Consider the following 25610-nt stretch of genomic DNA (forward strand, 5'->3'; position numbering starts at 1 on the left):
GCAGTATTAATACATATCCATGATTTATATCAGGCACTGACACCTCTTGTCACTTCAGTGTTTCACTACAAAGCAGTGTATCCTACTTTAAAAGCTTCCTTGTCCAACTCACTTCATATGCAGTATAAAATTATTAAACATCAGACTTTTGATAAAGGCCACAATCCTGAAAACAGTGGAGGGGAAAACCCACAAACACATTCCGACTCAAGCACACTTGTGTGAAATGATCTGTCTGGAAGAAAGAGATGGAATTGGCTACGCAGATAGCAATAATTTCCACAAATAATTTCCAGACCAGAAAAACAAGAAACAAAGCAGTCGGACAAAGGATGTAGAAGAGTGAATGTGAGGAACTCAAAATCTATGATACTTTCAATCTCCTTACTTGGAAGAGACCACACAAATGCAGCACTGTTCAACTGAACTGAGCAATTAAGAAAGCCTCATTGACTAGTAAGTAAAACAAGGAAAAAAAAAAAAAAAAAAAAAGGGTAAACTAGGCTACAATAAGCTCTTCAGGTTTTAGCTTCCTCTTAAACAGTCTCCTACCTTCTAGATAAGATGCATGAAGATTTTCTTCTCATCAGATGTTATGGAAAAAAAGAAAACTCTAGGAGTGCTTAAGAGAGGCTAGCTACTCATAGCATAAATATTATGACAAATAAAAGATTTCTCAGTGGTTCACCTCAACCTTACAGCTTTGGGAGGATCGAATGATCTGGGATCTCAAAAGAGGCTGAGAACAGACAGGGACAAACAACCCTCTCTTCTCATAGTCCCTGGAAACCTCATCTAAGGGCAAAGTGTGAAAACCACATGCCACTTATGATACTAACCTCTGAGCTCACTGCTACAAAAAGCTGTAGTGAGTCTGCACTGATGACAACTGTATTCTTGAGAATCAGAAGCATAACTTCTGTATCTTACTGAGCAGAGGAAAAAAGCTCTTGCCTAACTCAAGTATGCTATATCGTCCAAGAAGAACCTGACTTTTCAAGAGGGGCTAAAAGAAAGCCCACTGACATTTCCTCCGGTGATCTTTCTTTGTCCAGTGTCTGAATGTAGTTCAGACAGACTTCCTCTGGGATATGCTGCTGACTGTGGCACACAACACAGGTGTAACTATGTAAATGGCCCCTACAAACAGAGCAGCTCTGGAAGTCTGGTGTAGGAGTCAAGGGAATGGTAAATGCCAAAGCAAAATTCTTCAAATGAATAGCAGAGAAACAGGAGGAAAACTTCAGGACAAGTTGAAAGACAGCTATGATCTAGAAGCAAGCAAGTAACAACTGCGCAGTCTAATAACTGACAAGAACTTAAAGCACAAGACACAAAACATCCCTTAGGGCAAAAGTAGTGGTAGGAGACAGGATTGAGCAGGACCATTGAAATACTCAATAAGTAAAGGAAATCGTAACTCTAATCTCCAGTCTTTTACCATATATACAGTCATGATGTAAGCATAAAATTCATAGAGCAAACGAGTAAAGTCTCAAAAAGAGCCTTTCTGAAAATGTAGCCTACCAGCCAGATTCACGAGCAGGCTTCAGCTATAAATGCTCTGTGTAAAGGTTACACATATATTTTACATTTTTAGAGACTGAAATCCTCTATCCATAAAAGTTCTAAGACTAAGTTTTTACAAAGAATTTCAGGAGCCACGGAACAAAAGCTTCTGTAACATGTATTTTACTAAATAAATTTAGTGTTCTAAAAGGTCTACACATTTTTCCAGTATTTGAGAATTTTATTTCCCAGGCAAGACTCTGACACAAATATACACCAAGGTAAATGTTTAATAAATACATATATGTTTAAAAATTATAAATTTATTCTACCATTTATCTCTTCAGCTACACCTTAGATATATTTTTAATTCTCTCTGTTTTATTATCTCAATGCTAGATGTGTCTAAGTGCATACTGCTGCTACAGCAACATTACCATTTCCATCTCGGAAGCCAAGAGTAATCTCATTAGTGAGCCTGAGCTGTACTCAGGAAATGAGCATCCAGTTATCACACTTCATTTAAAATGAGTCAACTTATTGTTCAGTTATAAAATATTACCTGAATTGGTAAGGCTTTTGTTTTGTTAAGAGATATGGTTACCTCACAGCCCTGCTAAGTATTTTCTACCTCATAAATCTTTTTGTTCCAAACCTATTGCTTGCATATCATAGCTCTGTTTGTCTTGTTATCATCCTATATTAACTTACAAATTCAGGGCAAAGGCTATCCCTGACAATTTTATAGAAAGTAACATGACAATTGCAAATGTCTTCTAAGAAAGTCTGAGATAAAAAGAATAAACATTTTTTATTTAAAATATCACACAAAAAAGAAATTTCAATTTTGCAAGAATTTAATTGATTCTTTAAAATATTACACTTTTCAAACATAACTCATGATCACCAGCATAAGAAAATATATGTTTCAAAAAATTATGAATCACAAGTACTTTTCATAAGCACTGGACTGCAATATGTACACTTTTCAACTTCAGAAAATTTGTAAATATATTTTAATGTAATGTGAAATATACATACATACAGAAAACATGCTCAAAAACATTTCAGTTTCAATTCAGAATGTTTTTCAAAATAAACCCCAAAACATTTCTATATCACAAAAGGAAATTCCTTACCGAAACAGCAGTTATCTTCAAAGAATCTACTGTTGAATGTGTGAAAAGGTACCACAAGACTGGTCCAATTTCTCCCGTAATAAATCCTTGTGCATGACAAGAGCGAGTAGTGCAAACATTTTCAATTATCTTTGCTGCCAAATGGTTCACCACCCGGTCTTCCTATAGGGAGGACAGGAAAGGAAAACTCATTTGCAAATGTTTCTAATGTTCCCGATTTCTTTTTAAACTACTTCCTATGTCCATGTTTTATTCCATGTATATCATCCTAGTGGGATTTCTTAATTTTATTTGATACTCGCCAAAGTAATTTCATAGGAAACCTCACCTTGTGACAAAATTATGTTTACAGATCCACTTCCCCCCACTTTCTCTTTTACTGCAAAGACAACTTAATGCAAGTATAATTTAATACAAAAAATTTCAGCTCCAAATGACCACTTTAAATTAAATGTAGTCACTAAAAAATGAAAAGGTTTTGTTATATTAGAGGTGTTCCATGATCAGTGCTTTGTCTGTGTATCAACACTCATCACTACAACAGGCTCCGAATAGCAAGATTATGACACACAGTTAACATTAGGAAAAATAAAATTATTTACATTAAACCCTCTTTATCCAGAAGAGCCCTGGGATAAAGAAAAAGCCTTCTTGCAAGTCAAGTTATTCCATAACTTCCTTCTCTTCCTCTTCTGAAACAGACAATCCTGACCAATGTTTAAGATAAACCATTGGGTCCCATTTACTACATCAACTCCTAAATTTCCGTAAATGATTTTGAATCCTTCATATTCTTAATCAAATAGTTTTATATGCAAAATCATTTGTGGAAAGCCACTGTACATGTAGCTTTAATATCTACATAATACTATTCATACTACAATGTCTCCATGGAATAAAAAACATCACATCAGAATAATCATGAGCCATCAGCACATCACGAACTTCACATGGCAGCAATTCTTTCTCAAGAAAACTGTTACTGACTCCAATGGAAGCTTAACTTAATACAGATCACTTAAAAGCAGAGTCTCTACTTTCTCTTTACTCCCCCCTTACCTCCTTTCTTTAGTATCTTTTTTTTTTTTTACTCTGCTTTCACTTAAAAAGCAGAGTCTCTGCCTTAACAGAAATGGACGATTCATTGCTGGTGGTTTTTTGGCTGTGCATTGCCTTACCTTATCTCAATCTTTAACTATGAATAAGTGAAGTCTTTCAACAATGTCTTAAATGGCATTCTTGAGTTCAGCAAGAGTGAATTTTAATATAAGAAGGACAACCAATTTAATTTGTCATCTACCTCATAGCCTGGCTTCACAAATAATTCATCATAATATCTAATTGATTTCTTACTTAAACTAATGTCCACATTATCCTACTAACCTTTGGATTTCTGACATTTATCTTCACAATCGGAACCACCAACAACTGTGAGCAATGATAATGAAACCTTTCAGAAAGCAGTACAAAAGCCTGCCAGAAGGGGAGAACTTATACTTCATTAAAAATATATTCAATATTCACTCTTCCTTCTACTGACTTAGATATTCTAAAATATAGACACTGATGTAGAAATATTCGGAAACTCAAGTATAATGCTATTTTAAAAAAAAAAGCTGTATTCATCATTTTCATGCTAATCCTTCCTGTTCTGCCAAAGAACTGCAGCTCTACTCAAAATACTTGACAGAAATACCAAAGCCAATTCCTATCTAAACCAGTTACACTCTTTTATAAAACTCTACTGATCTCTGTGGTCTTCCTTCTGATTTACAGCAATGAAACCAAAGAAGATTTAGGCTCCTCTGTTTTTACACTTTTTACTGCAATATACTGTATCATTTTGATCTATTAAAGTTCTAAATACACAAATAAGCATACATGTTTATCAAAACTTTTAATAAATAATATTAATTTTTAATCTTTTTCTGTGAATTATACTTCTGAATGTCAGTCTTTTTTTTTTTTGCTACAGTTAAGGTAAAAATACATGGATTTATCAAACTGACTATATGTATTTAAAATCAAACCCATAATTGAAAAGTTAATAGTAAAGTTAAATCTCTCTTACATGTAAAGTGATTGCTAGGAATGCCAACTGGGACTCCACTGCAACTTTAAGCAGGCAGAAACACTTAATAAATGCACTACAATCCCATTAATAAATCATTATACAGAGGATAATAGTTATTAAAATGTTAACAAATTTCCAGATGCAATTACAGCTCTTCACAAAATTTGGTCCTGCAAGATGAGCTTCATTTCCTTTCAGCCACAGATGAGTTATGCCCTGTGCCAGATAGTCCTGTTACTTTGGTTACAAAAAGGTTCATGTATTGTCATAGCACTCCAAAAACTCAGTGAGGCTGTCAGAGTAATTCTATTTGCTGCCACCTAAGATTCTCCATCTCAGCTCCTCTGGGATCTATTCCTGAGCACTGTCTAAGCAAGAAAACTTGTACCATTTTCTGCTTAATTAGCTCTTTGGAAGCGAAGATCTGACCTAAACCAGTATTTGGCCTCTTATCTAAAGGAGTCATCTTGTCATGTTACCAGGACATAAGCTATGTTAGAGAACAGAGATGGATCTTCAAGATACAAGCAAAGCAATTTCATAGGGAGGGACTCTTTATCAGGGAGTGTAGTGACAGGACGAGGGGTAACAGTTTTAAACTGAAAGAGGTAGATTTAGATTAGACATAAGGAGGAAATTCTTTACCATGAGGGTGGTGAGACACCGGCACAGGTTGCCCAGGGCAGCTGTGGCTGCCCCCTCCCTGGCAGTGTTCAAGGCCAGGTTGGACGGGGCTTTGAGCAACCTGGTCTAGTGGAAGGTGTTCCTGCCCATGGCAGGGGGGGTTGGAACTAGATGATCTTTAATGTCCCTTCCAACCCAAACCATTTTATGATTCTATAACAGTTAAGCTCTGTCCATGTCATGAACTGCATCAAATCTAAATATATGAATAAACTGTATCAAAAAGAAGCACGTACTCTACTTCAACTGGGTTTAGATTTCAACTAGTTTTATAAAATGCACTTAAAGATAAAGCTCCTAATTTTCAGTCATGTTGAACACTTGCAGATGTATCTGTTTCCAGTTGAAGTTATGGATGCTTAGTGAAAATGAGCCCTGAGTGAGAAAGCAAATATCAAAAGGATAAATAAATGTACACTGCTAAAAGAGAAACTTCTTTTAATCACATCTTTGTACTCCAATTGTGAAAAAAAACATAATGCAAATCAAAGTCATCAAAGAATCTACTTTCACTATTTGAAATAACTAAATCTACCAGGTATTTTTATTGATTGTTAAAAAATTAACAGTGCACTAGAAGTTTTGGAGGCACTGAAGATACAGTCACTACGCTAACAAACATACCACCTAAAAAGAGCATAATTTCATTTAAAGGTTAAGATAAAATATTCTATGATCTTTTTATATTATGCATGATACTGATATAGAAACATTGGAAAAGCTGAAAGATTCAGGAAGTAACACTGCATTCCATCATTATTCTAAATCAACTTCCACACACTTCTTCCTTTAATCTAAAAAGACAGAATAAAAAGAAACTGCAAACATAACTTAATGAAGTAAAGCTGTATCATCCCAAGCATTCATAAGAACTGAATCTTAATTTGGCAACAATTTGCAATAGAAACCCTTCACAGAGAAGAAGGAACACATAGAAATAAAAATTTTAAATAACTTTTATGGAAAAAAATTTTAAAATTGTCAGTAAACTAGAGAATCAATATCTAAAGAAGAAATTAAAGTGATAACGTATATGATTCAGACCATCACTTTTATACTACAGGCAATTCTGCCAGTAAACTAAAAAACTGATGTCTAAAGAAGAAATTGAAGTGGCAATGTGTATGATTCAGACTATTACTTTTATACTATAGGCAATTCTGTCAGTAAGCTAGAAAAGCAATACCTAAAGAAGAAATAAAAGTGAGAATATATACGATTCAGACTATCACTTTTATAATATAGGCTGTCCTATACTTTCTGAGAAAATAGTTATGATTTTATTCTCCTCCCCTCCAAATTCTCCTTTCAAATTCACTGTTAAGGAACTGCTCCAGTTAAGAATACACATTATAAAACATACTGCCTTATATTATATATTCACAATTATTTTTTAAAGTTATCTTTTATTATTAAAATTCCTCATCAGTTCAGAGCCAAAACCCTCAGACTTATATCTTGCTTTCTCATAAAGGAAGATGTCCATATGAAAGAGGGAAATGTATATTATATAGCTTACTGGCAAGCTCTAACTTATTAAAAATCTTGCTTATACAGTACCTTGCACATCCAAGAGACAAAAAATTATCCTTTGTAAACTCATTCGCTATTTCTGATTCAAATACACTCTCCAGGTGCCATGCTTCAAAATGAGAGGATTATGCACATTCTAAAAGCCAGATACAGTGTATATATATATAAAACAGTTATATATATATAAAAAACTGTATATATTAAACAGTATATATATATATAACTGTATATATTAAATTTATCCATAGGCAAGTGTATTGCCTATATATTATTTTTTCCAGGTTCTATGAAGTCATTACTAAAATTGTATATCATTGTATGCCTTATATTTACATGCCATTTGTAAGCAGAAATGGACAGATACCAAGCTCCTGAAAGCTATTTCAATGGTTCCTCTCTGCTTTCACACAGGCAGACTTAAAAGCAGGCTTGCACACAGTTTCTGAATGTGAAGGACCTTGTCAAAGCAACATAATCCAGACTAAATCAGACAAGAAAAATTATAAAAGACACCAAAAAGTAGTTTGGATATGGGAAAGATTACTGGTTCAGTATCAGGATCAGAAAGAATGCAGGGGCAAATATAAGGGAGGAAACAGTGAAAGCAGAAAGGTGAGAGAAACTACTAGAACGTTAAGTGTGAAGAGGGGCAAATGTACAGTAGCAACTAAAGCTCAGATTTCACTTAAGATGAGGTTGAACCTTAAATGTGATAATGAAAAGCAAAAAAAAAGATATGCAGAGTCATTGAGGATATTCAAGTAAGAGGTAGGACGATACACTTGTGGTGAAGTAGACATGGGTAACTTTAGCAAAGGAGTTTTGAATAAACTAGGTGAAATGAATCAAAGGAAAAGGGTAGCCACATTAGCATTAGGTACTTAATATTAAATAAGAATATCCTTTCTGAAACAGAAAGTATCTTTCATGACTGCATTGCACAGAACTAAGCACTTCAGCTGTAGAAATCAGGACTCTGCTATCTTAGAGACCGTACACAAATATTTAAAAGTTGAACTTAAGACACAAATACAGATGCCTGGAACAGGCATTTTGTGTCACTGTTGGAAACTGTTATTGGAAAAGATTAATAAATACATATTGGAATATTTACTACATTGGTTCTGACAGACATTATACCAAGACTAAACATGTCAAATTGGGCTTATCATTTATTTATGAGTGTACCAAATGTCCTTATTTTGACACTTCATTGAACACACCTGTTCTTTGCCTCAGCTTCTAGTTAACAACATTGAAGTGCAGGAAATCTAAACTTGTGATCCCCTACAGATAAAAGATTTTCCCAGTCTTCTACTTTGCCATCCTAAAACTCCTTTCACCTATACATACACTTCTTGGCAGTGTTAGATTTTCAGGCATAGAAGGTATGTGGAAACGACACTATGCATTTTCTGAACATTTTGTTCCTTTACAGACAAATAAAAGGGACACACGCACATTTCAAACTCCTTCCTGCTCTGCTGTTCTGTTTCAGAGGGCAATTCTGCTCTGATAATGACAAACCTTATAAAACTCCAGAGATCCAAGTACACTTCAGAGTAGTTCATAATAAAACTGAAGAACAGTGAATTTACCTTATAAAACTCAAAGCTATATAAACTATAGTACTGAATGACATAAATTGGGTTTATTGTCTTGACTTCTTATTAAATACATCAAACAAAGCTTAACTGGCAACAAAAACTACAAGTATGTATTTATAATGCATATATTCAACATACTGTAATAATTCAGAATTTATTACAAAAAGTTAGTTTGCCATTTTCACAACTAAGACCATATTCACAAATATTCATTCCAGAAAACATACTGATGTAAAATATAATTAAATAAGCTTAGAAAAATTAAAATTTAATTTTAATTTAAATTTAATTATTATTTCTTAATTACTACTGTAAGAATGCAAAGCTTACATGTATAAATTGTTAGATCAGGGAAATTTATTGAATAAATAGCAGATTACAGGCTACAAATGTAAAATAAAGAAATATAGCAGCTAAGATCTTCAGCTGCAGTCAAAGAACATTAGGCACAGTGAAGGCAAGTTTAGATGATATTTTCAAAATTTTCATATCCAGTGCTTCACTAGTGCAACCAATAAAATTTACACAGAACCTCATTTTAGTTTTAAGTCAGACCTTAAAAAATTCTAGATTGTTCATTTTAACTGTTTCTACTATCTCCTATTTCACAGCAGGATGGGGGGGAGAAGTTATCATTCACACACTCCCCTACCACGCTTGCATATCAGCCACCAAACATTGTAAGCCACTCACTGCCTGGGCAAAGTGGCTCTGTGCTGGCTACCAGAGCAATGCAAAGTTGACTCAAAAAAAACCCAACCAAAAAAACAACACATTAGAGCCAGTGTATTAGGTTAGCAGAAAAGAGCACTGATTTGGAAACTGGAGAGGTTCAAAAAGCAACAAAAAGGGCTTCTATTGGTAGATCAGTAACAAAAATAAGACTAAGGAAAATTGAATTCACTGCTGAACAAGGTGAGGCCAAAGGACATATAAAAGGCTCAGGAGGTCAATGTCTGCCTCAAAGTGATAGTGGTCTCACACTGAAATGGGCACATTTTACAGAATAACCATCCTTGGAGTTACTTAAAGCTCAAGTAGATAAAGCCCTGAGCAACCTAATATAACGTTGATGTTGAATGCAAATATAAGCTGACATTGTATTGACAGGAGGCTGGACCAAAAAACCTCCAAAGGCCCAAACTGATTTTTTTCTTATGATTTTCTTCCCCTTACAAGCAAAAAGCTGGAAGGCACTTGATCGTAATTTTCTTACACGTGGCCATAGTTTATGCTTTATTCTCTGTGAAAAAGACTATATGACTGTAACTAGAAAACATTAAACATGCTCTTTTAATATATCTGGCAACGAATTAAGAAGTGATTCTGAACACCAGCCATTTTTCTTCCAGTTATCATCTTGGTAGCACTCTGATGGACTCACTCTTGAATGTCAAGATCTTTCCTGTATTGGGGAGTCAGAACTGAACACAATACTCCAGATGTGGTCTCACTAGTGGTGAACAGAGGGGAAGAATCAATTCCCTGAACCTGCTGGCTACTTCTTGCTAATACTGCCTGTGTTGCTGTAGCCCTTCTTTGCTGCTAAGGCACACTGCTGGCTGATGTTCAACTTTTCACTGGTTCCCCCAAGGCCCTTTCTGCAGAGCTGCTTCCTAGGGAGCTTGTACTGTTGCAGGGGGGCTACTCCATCCCAGAAGCAAGCCCTTGCTCTCACTTTTGTTGAACTTCATGAGGTTCCTGTCAGTTCATTTCTCCAGTCTGCCGTAGTCCTTCTGACCAGCAGCCCTGACATCCAGCACATTGATGCTGCTCCCCCCACCAATTTGGTGTTATCCAACTGGAGAACACACTCCAGTCGGTCACTCTGGTCATTACTGAAGACATTAAACAGTACTGATCTCTGTGGGACACTCCTAGTTATTGGCTGCCAGCTGGACTTTGCACCACTGATCACCTGAGTGAATTTTCCTGCCCACCTTATCTTCCATTTCATGAGTCCATATCTCACCAATTTGGTGATAAGGGAAGTATGGGAGAGTGTGTTAAAGGCCTTCGAAAAGTCAAGGCATAAAATATACACTGCCCTCCCCTTGCCCACAGCACCAGTCATGTCCCCATCATAGCAAGGAATCAGGCTGGTCAGAGGGAAGGAAAGGCTGAGAGAGCCGTTCAGCCTTGCGAAAAGAAGGTTCAGGGAAGATCTTACTGCTGTCTACAACTACCTGATTGAAGGATAAAGAGAAGCTGGAAACAAATATTCTCAGAGGTGCACAGCCAGAAGACAAAAGGCAATGGCCACAAGTTGCAACACAGGAAACTCCAATCATATACAAGGAAAAACTTTATTCTTATGAGGGTGGTCCAGGCATTCCCCAGAGAGACTTGGGACCACCATTCTTAGAGACATTCAAGAGTCAAACAGACATGTCCTTGAACAATCTGATTTTGACCTGCTTTGAGCAGGAGATTGGATTAGATGACCTCCAGAGGTTCATTCCATCCTAAAGTATTCTGTAGTTCCAAATCTTCAAACATGTTTTAAAAAAAAATCCCAGAAAACACTTTAAGACATGTGGTTATATTTTAAGTCAGTTCGGTGACATCACACAGATGTTTTCATAAAAACTCATTAAGTAAATTTTTTTATGTAACTTTTGCTGCTAAAGATTGTGAGATCTACTTTTTCACTAAATAATATGATAGACTGAAGAGACTGATATACTATCGTCCTGGATGCATCTACTTCAGTAGTCCTACTCTTACATCTTTTGAAACAAATATGCGGAAGTGACACAGTAAACTGAATACTTTAAAATCCTTCTCTCTCTGTTTTTCCATCTTTGTTCATTCCTCCTCCACCCCTGCATCTAAAACATCTGGCACAAAAACTTATTTAATATCTGATTATTCTTTCCTTAAAAAATAAATAAAATCTGTTACAAACAGATGTCTAACAGTAATATGATTTTAACCATCTACTTTCAGATGCTGCAACTTTATTTTCCAAGAAAGATGGGTGGCTGCAAAAGTTATGGAAGATAAGAAGAGGATTGCTATAACAGTGGAGGAAGAAAGTAGCAAAAGAAATTGCAAAAGAAATCCATTGCAAACCTCAAGCATCTTCAGAAACAGAAACTATAGAAATGCACATCTGTGCTTGGTTAGCCTAGACATAACTTTGAATTTGTGCTTAATTAAATTTAATTCAAACTATTGCATGGGAAATGTACTTCTATTTTGTGTGATTTTTTCAAGAAAAATATATCAAGATAAATTATTAAGAAAAATTTGACATTTTTCAGGACTAAGAAGTCATTTTATTATATAGGAATAAATTAGTGTCTTATGGATGTCTCGATTTAGTTTCTCTACAATTAATTTTCAGAAATAGCAAGTATTCCATTACTAAATTTATAATTAAATAGCTTCTCACTAATGTGCCTTAGAATGACATCTTACTATAATTAATGAGTTGGAAATAGTCCACAATACCAACACAGTTGTATGTTCTTGATCACCTGAAGGTTTGAAGATGTTAAAATGCATTTGGACTCTTCCTCTATTAATCACAATTGGTAGGCAATAAAGATCTCAAAAAAAAGAAGAAAAAAGCTATTTCTCTTGCTTTCACCCCTCCAGCAACCTCTGACATGTTTTCTGCCTTGAGCTTTGCCTTGGGCAAAAATAAAGTCAAGTGGTCTCATACAAACAATAGATGTAAACCCTCTACTCAATTCTTTTTCATTTTACAAATTGGAACTATATGCATGTTTTTCTTCCTTTCCTCTATCACAGCTAAGTCATCACCAAGAAAAATGAAGAATACAGCATAGCACATGTATGAGAAAAAAACTAATTACTACTTTTTGGCCTCAAAAGAATGCTAACAACCCAGTAGGATAACAATGCAGTTTTAAAAAACTGTGTATCGACCACTTCAAAATAGAAAGTAAATCTTGCTCCAAGATTTATGAAAGATGTATAAAAATCAAATTGCAAGAGGACAGTACAAACTGTCAGAACATTTCTCAAAAGAAAGCCACGGTATTAATAAATTCCACATTCATTAACGGTAATTTATCCCATTTCCAGAAAACAAGCACCAATACATAAATGCTGAATGTACAGAGAACAACACTGCATTTTTGCATTAATACCCTGCTTAGGTCATGGTCTTATCATGATTATTTAAATTCAAGAGCAATACTTGGTTGACAAGGTACTGCAGTGCTGCAGGCTACAATCCTCACACAATGCCTAAAGGGTTATTACAGTGGAGAAATTCTATTGAGGACAATGAAAGAGCCTTACCCCTTCCCGAAGACACCTCATTAGCACGGTGTAAGCAGCACAGGGAACAACCCAGCATTCTCTGGGGTGCTCCCTTTTTTCCTCCTGAAATGAAGCCAACGGCACAAATGATTAAATCAAAAAAATCACAATAAACTCAGTCACATAAAAAATGGGTAACAGATTCTTAATAAGGTTCATATCATACATATTTCAAGTTAACATATGCTAGAAAATATATTAAATTCCAGGGCAGTATTACTATTTAATGTTACTCATGTGCAGCACAGAAATTGATATTTTATTAGCTTATTTAAATAGCCTCCAAAATCCATAACAGAATTTGTAATAATATTTCTGGGTGTCATCAATTTCTTCTAATGCACATGCACAAAAATATTTTTGCATTCCTCTCAATCATTTTGATTACTTCAGAAAGAGACAACTGATTATTAAGAGCAGTAATGCTTCTCTTTAAATGTGATTTAATTATACCAAACAAACAAAATTATTTTTATCTGGGAACTAAAAAAAATTGTAAACTTACTTTGGAAAAAATATTCAAAGTCATACAAGGAGCTATAAAGTGTTTAATAAAATTTACTGTATGGTATAGCCTTCAGTACATATCAACACTGTTCCAAGATCCTTGAAATCACCCTGTTAGAGAGGCTAATTCACTGCTAGTTGAATCAGGGGTTTGATTCTTACATTAGACGTTAATGAACTCCACTTCCCCTCTCCTAGAAGCCTACTGCAAAAATTCAAGTTTAAAAGAGGTCACTTGGATATCATTAAGATTTAACTAAAACAACCTCCACATCTAGGCTAGTAACACAGAGATATTAGCAACTGAAATAAAAAATAGCCTCTTTTGGGACAGAAAGTAAGAAATAATAGGCATTGAATAGTGTGAAGATGAAGGTCATGAAATCAGGGAGTAACTTGTCTCAATAAGTAGACAAAAGATGACAAGCAACAGTTTCTTCAGAAATTATACATGTCTTGGACTCTATTGATTATGTTAGCAAATTATTTTTAGCATTCTAATTACCTTTATAATAAAAAGCATAGGATGGGCAAAGTGGAGGTTAACAATGCAGAAACAAGTTATACTTTCTGAATTTCCCGACTTCTGAGTGGGTTACACTAATTCAACATATATGATGTGATAATGTCAGGCATTTAATTAAAGCACGGCACATTAGCAGGGAAGATATGATTGAATTGCCTAGTAAAATTAATTTTCCTTCTTTATTGAAAATAAATCAAAATTTTTTTTGCAACATACCAATAGAGAAAACAGATTTGTTAAATACAAAGTTTGCTAACTTTGTATTAGGAGGTATGGAACAATTTTTCTTGGAAGTAATTTACAGACAGTAAGAGGGGTTTGACATCTGACAGAGACATCAGATCGACTACATTCCACCTCCTTCATCTTATCTGAGTAACAACATGTTGACATTTAAGCACAGTTTGCCTTCCAAGGCGTAGTGCATAAGTTTTAAGAAAATGCAGGCCAAGTTTCAAAGGATGGCAGGTTACTTTCTAACAATCAAAAGTGGAATCTTTACCTAGAAAAGGCAGGACAAGACTAGAAGTTAAGACAAAGTTAAAATGACAGCCTATGCTGGAACTGGCATGGGTCTGTTTCTCATTTTATTAATCTAATTTAATCAGAAAATCTGCCAAGTTTTTCTGTAACCGTACATATTAAATGTACTATAAAATAAAAAGCCTTAAGAAGCGGTGCAGTTCTGAAACATTAACAGTTCTTCCATTCTTCAGACTGATTAATGATTTTCTGCAAGGTTTAGTCTCTAGTTAGAAATAGAAAAGCAAAAGGTCTATGAAATGTAGCACCATTCTTAGTTACCTAAAAACACTTACACAATTTGACATTTAATAAATTTAAATATACCACCAAACACTGGGGAATCTTCCTACTTTTTTGCTCACAGCCCACGCTGATTCTGATTAAACTTTAGGTTCTGCACCCTAATAACACAAACAGCACAAAATGAATAGAAATATTACATAGAACTTGAAAGTTTTCCCTCAAGGCAATTCGCTCAAGAGTAACAGAACATCCTCCCTGGGGTCTGCTCATGCTACTTGTGAATTGCTCTTGGCTTCCGTTTGGAAAAATGCAGACACGGAGCATAAAATCTTACTTATGAGATCTCATATGCAAGTACACACATAATATCAGAGTTTAGTTAGGATTGCAGAGGACCATTATGATTATCTGGACTTTTCCCCAGTATCTTCTATGCCACAGAAGTGCAACCAGTGATCCTGTATTTAACCAATGAATCATGCTGTGCCTAGATAGCTGAACTTGCTTTTAAGTGTTTGATAATTTTTGATTTACCAAACGTTCATAAGAAAAATAAAGAATCCTTATCATTATTTAATATTAATATTGTGGTTGGACCTAGTAACACTTAACAAAACCCCAGAGGGAATAAATAAATAAAATCAGCCATGCCCCCAAAATCTTACAGCTTAAATGATAAATATTTAGCAGCTTGATAAAAAAAATCAAGCAGGCTGAACAGCAAAATGGAAGAAAACAAGGTAAAAAAGAAACACAAAAATATTTTCTGTACAGTTCTTAATGAATTAGATGCAGTTATGATTTTTTTTCTTAAATTAGTTAAGGCATAAAGTTTTGCTGTTTAAAGATATAAACTGGGAATAAAATTCCTTGTTTCATTTTATTATGCTGCCACTGACGTGGTATGTGATCTTGGTAAGGTCATTCAATACTAGTGTTCTGCAGTTTAATGAGCAACAAAATGCCTACACCACTACAGTATTCTGAGGTTAAGTAGGTACAGAATAGAGAAATGAAAAGCTTTATAAAGGACTTTTAAAAACTAACTAAATAAAACAGACAGTGTTTCCAAGGATACAAATCACACTGATATTTTTGAGGTTTTATCAAGACACAGTGCCCTGAGTTCATATGTGTAGAGTAGCTCCAAATGCTTCCTCCTAGTCTCTAATAATTTCTTGCTTAAAACTCAAAACAATGCAACCCATTGCTATAGATCCTCCTGAAACATGATACAGTTGCCATCTCAATACAAGTTATCATGCTTCAAACATTGTGAAGTTCATCAATACATATAGACTCACAAATTTGTCAGTTCACATTTTCAGAAGAAAAAAAAAATTAGGATCAGTGCACGCAAATCATACTGCTGTTATAGAGCAAGTGTAAACAGATTAGTTTTAACCACTAAAGTTTAATTTCAAAATAAAATCAAGCAGTTCTAAATACTCTGGCCAAATAGAATTTTCAAGTTGCAGTTTTAAGTTTATTTGTTTTTATCAGTATTTAAAAAATATATAGTTTGCAATCTGTCTGATGATGCTAAATACAAATTTTTTCCCCCAAGGAAAACTGAGAAGTATTAAAACATAGAAACAAACTGTGACTGTGGATGTGTTTTCCATAAGACAATTTATCAGTGTAAGAACAAGTTCTGTGACTCTGTGTGTTTGACAAATATTTTCACAGTTGTCTAACCAAAAAAGGATGATGCCAGCTAACCTACAATAAACAAGGCAACCACTACATCTTGTGGAACATGTGAAGTAGCTAGAGGATGAGGGCAGTAAAACATGGGAGGTCAGCACAAAGCCATAACTACAGTAAGCCAAAATACAGATCCATTTTGTACTTTTATTCCTTTATTAAGTGACCTCACAGACTGTTAATTAACATGATAGCATGCAGAGCAATTAGATGATGCAGTTAATACAAACGCTTCAGAGAAGCTAAGGCTAGGCTTTTTCTGTCTGAAGTTACCTTCATTTCTAATAAGTAAAAGAAAGTATTTTACTCTTTGAATATGGAAAAGAAAGGTGAGGGTTTAGAGAAGCTGTCATCTTCAACTCCTACTATTGACAGTATTTCTTTTCTATAAGTAACCTCTGTTTATTTTTTAATGCAAATCTACTATTTCTATACTGAACATTTAAAACAGTTCTAGTCAGGAATCACCATAATTCCATTTGAAACTCATCAGGATCATTCCATTTCATTTTCCACATCATTGTGAATCCAACCATACAAAATCTGATCTGGACTAGATATATTAATTTATTGATATCATAGGCTGTCCTGATACATCCCATTTAAGTCTCTAGCTAACATGTTGTAACCCTTAGATCTGCCACTTGGAGGCCAGCGGTCATTATGGTGAATAAATTATTTTATGAAGCTAAAGCTCTATACTTGAAGAATGCAATTTAATTAATCTCAGAGAAAGTCCATGATTGGACTAATATGTTTCTTAAAGTAGAAACAGTATCACAGAACATACAAGGACAAGAAACTGTTGAGGATACAAATGTGAAGTAATCTGCTTCTTTTGTCTGCTTTTCCATAGGAAATTTTTTTCACATTTGTTAAACTGTAAGAATCACTTGACAGTCTTACCTCACTGGCTATGAGGTAAAGAAGCTCCCCAAGTGCTGGTAGGAGGCACTGTTTCAATTTGCTATTTCTGAAGTTCTCTCTGATGAGTTCAGTTAAAAGTGTAATTGCCTAAAATAAAAAAATAAATCATAGAACAACATGTATAATCTTTTTTAAGCAAAACGTGTTGTTAAAGGTAACAAGCTTTATCTGAAATACCATCTTACTGACATACTCTTCACTTATGCTAAAGAGCCATTTGCAAAGGATTTAGTAAGCATGGAAAAGACAAGAAAAAATCGTAATTGCGAAACACATTATATATACAATGTGGAGGAAAATGTCATTGAGTCCAGGTCTTAGATATGGATGATGCTACAAATATCCAATAAGAAGCAGAAATGTTTATACAACAAAGATCATCTAACTAATCAAATCATAACGAAATAAGTACTGGATCACTGTAACAGACTTTTCATTGGTTTTGGTTTTTTTTTTTAATTGCTCCTTTCTATAATATTATTATACTATATATAAGTATATACTTTTATATAAACAATAGGGAAGAATTAATGAGCTAAAAAAAATTCTCTGCTGTTTTTCCCAGTTGAGCAAGTATTGTATTATCTGTATACAGAGCACATGGAACACAGACTTCTACTACTCATCTCAAAGAAGTCAACATTTACAGTCCTATTTGAATACAAACAAGCAGCACTTCAACACAGGCACAAGGGATCTAAACAGCAGCAGTTATGGGAACCACTTACTTTGCGGAGTCAGTCTCCCAAGATATTCTCAGACATTGCATAGTGTTTAAATGGAGAACCTGATAGCCATTCTTTCAGACTGGTCTCAAGTTAATCCAACAAAAAGATATAAATTTTTCAGTTCTGAGTACGGGCCCACCAGCGTAGGCTTCTTTCTCCTTTTGTGGAGGATCCAAATCTAACTCTTTTGAGCATCAGCTTCATTGCACGGTCAAGGAACTGCTCAATTCATTTCAACTGACTGAGTCCCACCACCCTAACACTTAAAAGCTTCATAGTTTTGCCTCTGTTAAGAAGCTTTCCCTAAACAGAAAAAAGTACTCACAGCAGACAGAGCCTTTCAGGTGAACCATGAGAGATGGCTCAGATAACTGGTTTTCAACACAGCTGAAATACCCATATACCCAGTGTACAGCAGAGACTAATATTTCAGATAGTACATTTAAAATCTGGAATCACCTCACCTGGTGAGCTGGAAAAGTCAAGCAGTTCAGAAAAATCTGGTTAAATTGTGGCGGTTAATCCGTGATTTGTTTGCCATTATGTGTCCTCTAACTCTTTCATGTTATTAACCAACACACTTCAAGCATGAGAGATGACGTGATAGGGATGGAGTTGTGGAGACAGACTATAGCCTGGGTTGAATATGAGGCCACAGAGAGAGAACACACACTATTGCTGACTGTAATGGCACACTGTGCATTTTTCTGAAGTGAAAGAAAAGGACCAACATAAAGACGGATGACAAAATATAGCCACATTCATATATCTGCATTGTAGCTACAGCAGCAGATCTTGCTTCCAAAGTTTTTTCTGGTGCTGTAGCTACTAGCTAGACAAAGGATTGATGCAGCTCAGCAACAAACAATCGGGATACACACATTTTCTGGACATAACCAAGGAAGTACTGTAGCTTGTGTGTTACAAATGTAGGAGCAGGAAAAGCTTGGAAAATAACTAAAAATCAAAACAAGAAAAAACCACCAACACGAAACAAACCATCAACACCAACATTGTGCTTTCTCAAAAATCATGAGAAGTGTTTGGCCAAAGGCAAAGGTTATCTGAAATAGTCCTGGCTCTCTACTTTCAAAACATGCTCTCTCTTCCCACTACCTCAAAAGACCTAGCAAAACATAGTTCCATCTAGTCATTAAGCAAGAACCAGCTAAAAAGAAAGAGTTACTCTAAATTTTTTTCAGAAATCTAAAGAAAACTATGATTTTGAACATAAATCCCATTCTGTATAAAGCAATGAATATAAATGTCAAAACACAAAGTTGGCTGCTGATCACTGCAAAGCAGATAGCAAATTTGTCATTATTCATACAGCCCAATAAAAATATGTAATACATTATTAAATTCTTGATGGAATACATTTATACTACATATCCACCAATAAAAAAAAATAGTAAAAATATAATTTAAGGGTTTTATCCACAAAGAACAAACACATAGCTAAACAGTATAACTTAGAAAGTATTTTAACTGAGAAATATGCTAGGCAGGAGACAAAAATTCTGTTGTTTTCTGTGAGAGGACCAGTAAAAATGTACATAATCTTGAAAAAACAGAAGATAAATTAATTACCATCCCTGACTTGCAGTTCAGAATATCAGAATATCCTGATATTATCCTCACATAAGAAATTGTCTTAATGCTTATCAGCATCTCATATGTCACTTCAGATTTATTGCAAGACGTCATCTTCTAGAGATCTTTATCAGAAAACTACTCATAGATTATGTGGCTGGATTCTGAACTGCTTTCATTACAAGGTTTAGATTTTTTACAATGACAAATTCACAGATGCATAAAATCACTTGCTCAGTAAACAAATATCCTCGTGTCCTAAATCCTTTGCTAATATGAAATGCAATTTATGTTTTTGCAAGTCATAATATTTTTGCAGTCTCCAACCTTACTGTCATTTGCATCTATATAGGAAGAGACAAAATATTGACACAGAGGTCTCAAAAGCTCAAAGAAAATAATCTGTGAAAATTTGTCCTTTTTTAGCAGACTTTAGAAGAAAATACTCTGTGATGATCTTGTCATACATTTGCAAAAAGCATAAAGGGAACTGAAAGGTGAATAAAAAATAATTTAAGAAATCAGGCGTTTACAAAGTTTAACAGTCACCCCAGGAAACAACAATTTTCAGTCCTAAAAGTTATAAAATGAACTTTTTTTTAATAGTTTACAGATATTTTTGGCAGTACAGCACTTCTTCCTCAGAACACTAAAGAGTTTTTAACTTCAACCTTCCTTGCTGTTCCTTCACCTTCTGACCTAAACTGCTTCAGAACTCCAATCTTTGTACAAAGAAATCATATAAAAAAATGGAAGTGTACTCTTCAAATCAAAGCAAAAAGATCTACTAAACAAACTTTGACCTTCTCCCCCTTTTTTTAGGTAATACTATGTTCATTAACTGTTTTTTTAACTGGTTTCAGAACATTTCTTCAGATATTATTCAGGAACTTTAAATAGCCTGCCATTCCAGAGGGAGCTTCACTTTCATATTTAAGACATAAATGTATCAATATGTTTTAAAGCTTCTAATATATCAACTTGAGAAAGTAATAGTCAAGTTGGTTCAAGTGCAATTCTGCACTAAATGATGAACACATGACAGCATTTTCTCTTTTATTAATTTGCTATAGCCATACAAAATTACTCTTGCTTTTTTGATGAAATACATATTTTGAGAACTACTTTCACTGTGAAATCAATACCCCTAAAAGTATCTCAGCACTGTGGCATTAACAGACATTATCCATATTCAGTTAACACCTCTCAACTTTGCCTCCTTAGACTGAGGGTGAACATGCCATGAAATAGTATTTAGACTACACAAAATTGATGAGTTGTGTGATAACACAAGTGGCAGACAATAGTCCCAGCAGATTAGCTAGGGACATCATTAAATCATCATGATATCTAAGTTACGATTGATTGTTTGTTTGCAGGCAGGACTTGATGAAGAAAATACAAATCAAGTTGTACATCTGCTATGGAGAATTAAGGCAGGCTGTTAAAAATTATCAGCTTTAATGATGTACCTCAACCAGCAGAAAACCCTGATTTAATATCAACACTAATCGTGTTTTACAGCTGTAATATATATTTTCCCAAGTATGGTTAATAAATTGGTAAATTTTGATGATGCGTTATCTAAATACATTTATGTATGCAGTCCTAAAATGCTCAGAATCTTATATGCTATTAAATAAAATCATGAATTAAACTTTGCATTTAGTAAACTATTCCTTTACTCTCTTGTATGAAGTTCTGTTTGGCTGCCTTACTACTCAACTGAAGTTTTCCAAAACTGTCATTAACATTAAATATACTGGGTAGATTATCCATCTTCTGTCATTTTTTGGTTGTTCATTAAAATTAAGAATTTAAGATTTAAAATGAATGAAAATTAAATCAAATAATAATATTTTATATTGGTGAACAGAAATTACTGTTTCTCACTCTCTCTCAAGATTTTAGGACTAGCAGACCTAGTTATTGTTTTTATTCTGAAGTGATAAGAAGAGGAATATCTCCTGATATTCCAATTCCTACTCTTGTCTAATGTTTGAATGAAAAAGTGGTAAAACTGAGTTAACAAAATTCAAGTTAAGAAGTTATTTCCTTTCCTGTGCACTAAAATTGTCCAAAAGCTAGTCAACACTTCAATAAATTCAAGTTTTCATTTTTTAAAAAAAGCCGATTTATTAAACAAGAGATCTGTCTGAAGAAATCTGAGCTGTAAGATTAGTGACTGACTTGTGATAAAATTGTTAAATCTTTGTTAAAGAGGAACAGAATAAGTTGCATGAATTTTTATACTGATTACCTTCATATATTATGATAAATTTGTCCATTAAGGATTGTAAGTTGATTCATAACAAAAAAAGCACAATTAAATTACCAGAATCCAAAGACTAATAGAACTGTATTGGGTCACTATGGCAGAAGGCACTGAATATTAAATAATTACTACACATTATATAGGACTCGCTATTCTTAAATGCTTATGGTCTCTCAATTACAAGTCTATATTCGCCATAATCAGATAATAGCCTATTTTTCTCTAAGAAGTCTATGCAGTCTATAACATTTGCCCTATGACTTCCCTCTAGTCACTGAACACATTTAAGTAATCAAATATTACACAAGTGTGGGAAATGGGAGCTCACAGAATACGTCACATACTGAACAGGCAGAGCGTCTGTGCCATTAACCAAACTTAAGAAGATCTCAGGTGTCCTCTGCAACAGAAGCTATGAAACAGGAAGTGGTGGTTCATCATCTATATTATAAGCATAATTATAAAAATATTTGTGTATATGTATAAAACACATTTAATGTTATATACTAGAAAGTCTTTATGAATATATAATTTTAAGAACATCAAATGTCTTAAAATGAGGAAGGCAAGCTGTTTCCTGCTCTGTCATGTGCACAGATTACTTCTAATTTTGACACTAGTGATTTGCACAAGATTTAAAATATCCTTTCATAAGGAAAAATATAAGGCTTGAAAAAAATCTGTCCAAAGACTTTGATTCAACATTAAAGGGTGGTATAAAGAAAAGTACATTACCTGAGAAAAGGCCCAACAGAAAAATCAAATGTATTTTAATTACATAGTCTGACAAATAAAGCCTCCTTCTTACCTATAGTACATTTCTTTTCAACCTGCCTACATTTTCCCTTTCAGAGAAGTAAACAGTAATGAACTGCAAGTCCTACACTGTCTGGTAAAAGCACCTTAAATTTAATAAATTACCTACATCTTTCACACTAGCTGTCAAGCTGGATGGATATAGTATAGTTATAATAAGAGAAGAAAGATTCATATCTGGATAGACAGTCATTACCTTCATTTACAACAACAGTGTGTGGAGTTGATATATGACCTGTAGCAGATTCTCAACCCATTTCAAGCTGTTCTAGAAGTTTCCCTGCAGTTTTAGGAGTCCAGAAGTGAAAATCACAGAATATTCTAAAAGAGAAGGTATTTTATGCTGTCTTCAGATGTAAAGTAGCAATGTAGAGATTTACAATATTACTTCATCTTTGATCTATTAGTATGACTGCCAGCAAGTATTAGTGGAAATTAAAACAGATTTGTAATTCTGCAAACCCTTACAGTGATAAAAACTGTCTATGCCTCAAGCATAATGGAAATTATTTTTCAGTTCATTTTCTTGTGAGTACACACACATCACGTAACATCAAGTAATGTCAAAGCAATCTCACTTTTCTTGGACAAAAGCACACACTAGACTGAGAAAGTACACCGTGGTTATATTGCCGCTAACAGAAAAGAAACTACAGTAATATTTATACTAAGTACTCATCTTTAAAACGGTGTATGGAAAAAAAAAAGAAAAAAGATGACCAGCCTTCTCTGAACATCTCAAGCATGTTGCCTACCTCCCTTCTCAGTGGAATATGAATAGTTAAAACATAACAAGGGATAACTGTAATTAATCAGGAGTTGGATCCACATGTACCTGGGATCCACTGCACTTCAGTGAAAGCTGGATAAATATCTCCGAACAAGTGGCTTGACTAAAGAGTCAGGTGGCAAGATGGAAACAGATAATTTTGTCAAACTCTTCTATGGGGTGCAGATTCAAGAAGAAAGGGTCTGAGTCAGTGAAATATTTGGGGTTTGCAAATTGTGTGTTCAGTACAACAAACTGGGTCATGGAATGAAGAGAACTGAAGGGAAGACTGGCCATCAGACTATGGATGTGGTATTAATGCTGTCTAGAATGTATAAAAAAAAAAAAATAAGCAAAGGTACAACATACCACAGAATTTATGCGGAAATACAACTCCTCCAGAACTCCCCTAGGAAGCAATATAGGTGGATGTGTGACATCTTTCCAGGTGGAATACAATGCAAAATTTTTCAACTCTTTTCAACTTTTACATAGCTGCTGTAGGAAGAGGGCTTAGCAGAGGAGTAGAGTAGCCAACAAGATGTCATGAACTCAAATGGAGATTCCATCAACTTGCTTTGGAATCAACTCAAGATGCCAAAGGGATACAATCAGACACAGGTAGTAGGAATTAACTTACAAAGCTGTTATGTTTATTAACAAACCAAAAATGCATCTAAAAAGCACTGTCTACAAGCTTTGGGGTTTGTTTTTTGTTTTTTTATTATTATAAGAAAAAAAATGTCATCTTCTAGTCTGTCATGACAGATGTATTATTACATTACTTCAGTTGCAGATGCTCATGAATATATCTGATTTCCACCTCAGCCCTTAAGTTTGAAGCTTTTTAATGACAGGAAGGGCCAGGTTAGAATATTTGCTTCAAACAGGAGAGACATATGGTTTTGTTTTTGCCAAGAGCAGGAAAGAAAAATATTGCTCAGGAGTCCAAAAAGTGAAGGATCCCTGAATTAGAAACTGATTTCTGTCTTGAAAACTGAGGTCAGTGGCAATCAGCTGGAGTTGGTTTACACCTAAAGATATAAACTGGAACTAGAAATCAGTTTTCACAGAATGAGATTTGGCAGGAGCATCCAAAGAACTCTTTTGCTTTTTTTTTTTCTTCTTCTCTTCCTTATTGCTTCCCTATATTTAACTATCATTATTATATGCAGGTTTCTACCGTTCATCCTTGCCTTTTCTGTATGTCATGTTTCTGGATTTTTATTCTTTTCATAACTCTGTGTGAAGTTACTCTAAGTCATCTTCTTCTGCTTCCAGGCAGCAGGCCTGTTATCCACTTGATTTAGACATCATGCTGATAACATTCTTGAAGACCAATGTCCATCAATAAAATATCCATGTAGGATATTTTAGTTTAATTGTATGTAGAATTGTTCATATTATAAAAAATTCTATAGACTTTAAGGATTTTCCATAAATTTTCTTTTAAATTAGTTCCTTTTATTGATTATTGCAAACTCCTTCATTTTGCTCAGTGAAGATGCAAAGCAGACCAAACAACATCTGGCTAGAACTTTTTCTTTTTTAAATGTGTTTCAGACTAAAATCACATTTTTTTTTTTCCAGATGATAGCTGAAAGGGCTGCTATTCAGAGGAAAAGCTAGGACTACAACCAATATACACTGATCTTGCCTAACACTGAGCCTGGTCTGAGTGTCTTTTAGTGCTGCAATCAGAAGGCAGCAGGGAATTAGGTTTTTCAGCTACCACCAGTGTGCAATTTCTATCACAAAAACATGTTGTAGCCTAATTGTGTCAATCAAGCAAGTATGTGCTTTAGAGGAAAGGGCTCGATTTTTTTCTCTTGTCACTATGATTTGATTCATTTGCAAGTTCAGGACAAAAAGAGATGGAAGAAGGGCTCTTTTTTAGGTTCATTCTTCAAGGTACATACTTAGTTGCAAGAGCTAAACACTTCAGTGAAGAAACTGTACAACAACTCGCACAGACCCAAAGCTGGTTGACTCAAAATAAATCAGAAGTATCAAAAATATATTAAAACCAAATTCTCAGCTATGTCAAGCTTTAATAAAGAAAGAACTAATCACAACAATTGCAGTATTATATATGATGTGACTTTGCAAACATCACACAAACAGCATCAAAATTATGCCAGGAAATATTTAA

General features: G+C 34.4%; 1 protein-coding gene across 5 annotated transcripts in view; it reads right to left on the bottom strand.

The window, feature by feature from the left end:
* ULK4 (unc-51 like kinase 4) overlaps positions 1-25610 on the bottom strand; it is a 252397-nt gene that overhangs the window by 190149 nt on the left and 36638 nt on the right. For all 5 annotated transcript variants that reach the window (XM_074840823.1, XM_074840813.1, XM_074840835.1 and 2 more), the window contains exons 19-21: positions 17257-17364; positions 12822-12905; positions 2649-2810 (exon numbers count right to left, since the gene is read on the bottom strand). In XM_074840823.1, the coding sequence (XP_074696924.1) occupies positions 2649-2810; positions 12822-12905; positions 17257-17364 (354 nt within the window). The remainder of the gene's footprint in view (positions 1-2648; positions 2811-12821; positions 12906-17256; positions 17365-25610) is intronic.

Source organism: Strix aluco, chromosome 1 (assembly GCF_031877795.1).
Source record: "Strix aluco isolate bStrAlu1 chromosome 1, bStrAlu1.hap1, whole genome shotgun sequence".
In the NCBI taxonomy this organism is placed as follows: Eukaryota; Metazoa; Chordata; class Aves; order Strigiformes; family Strigidae; genus Strix; species Strix aluco.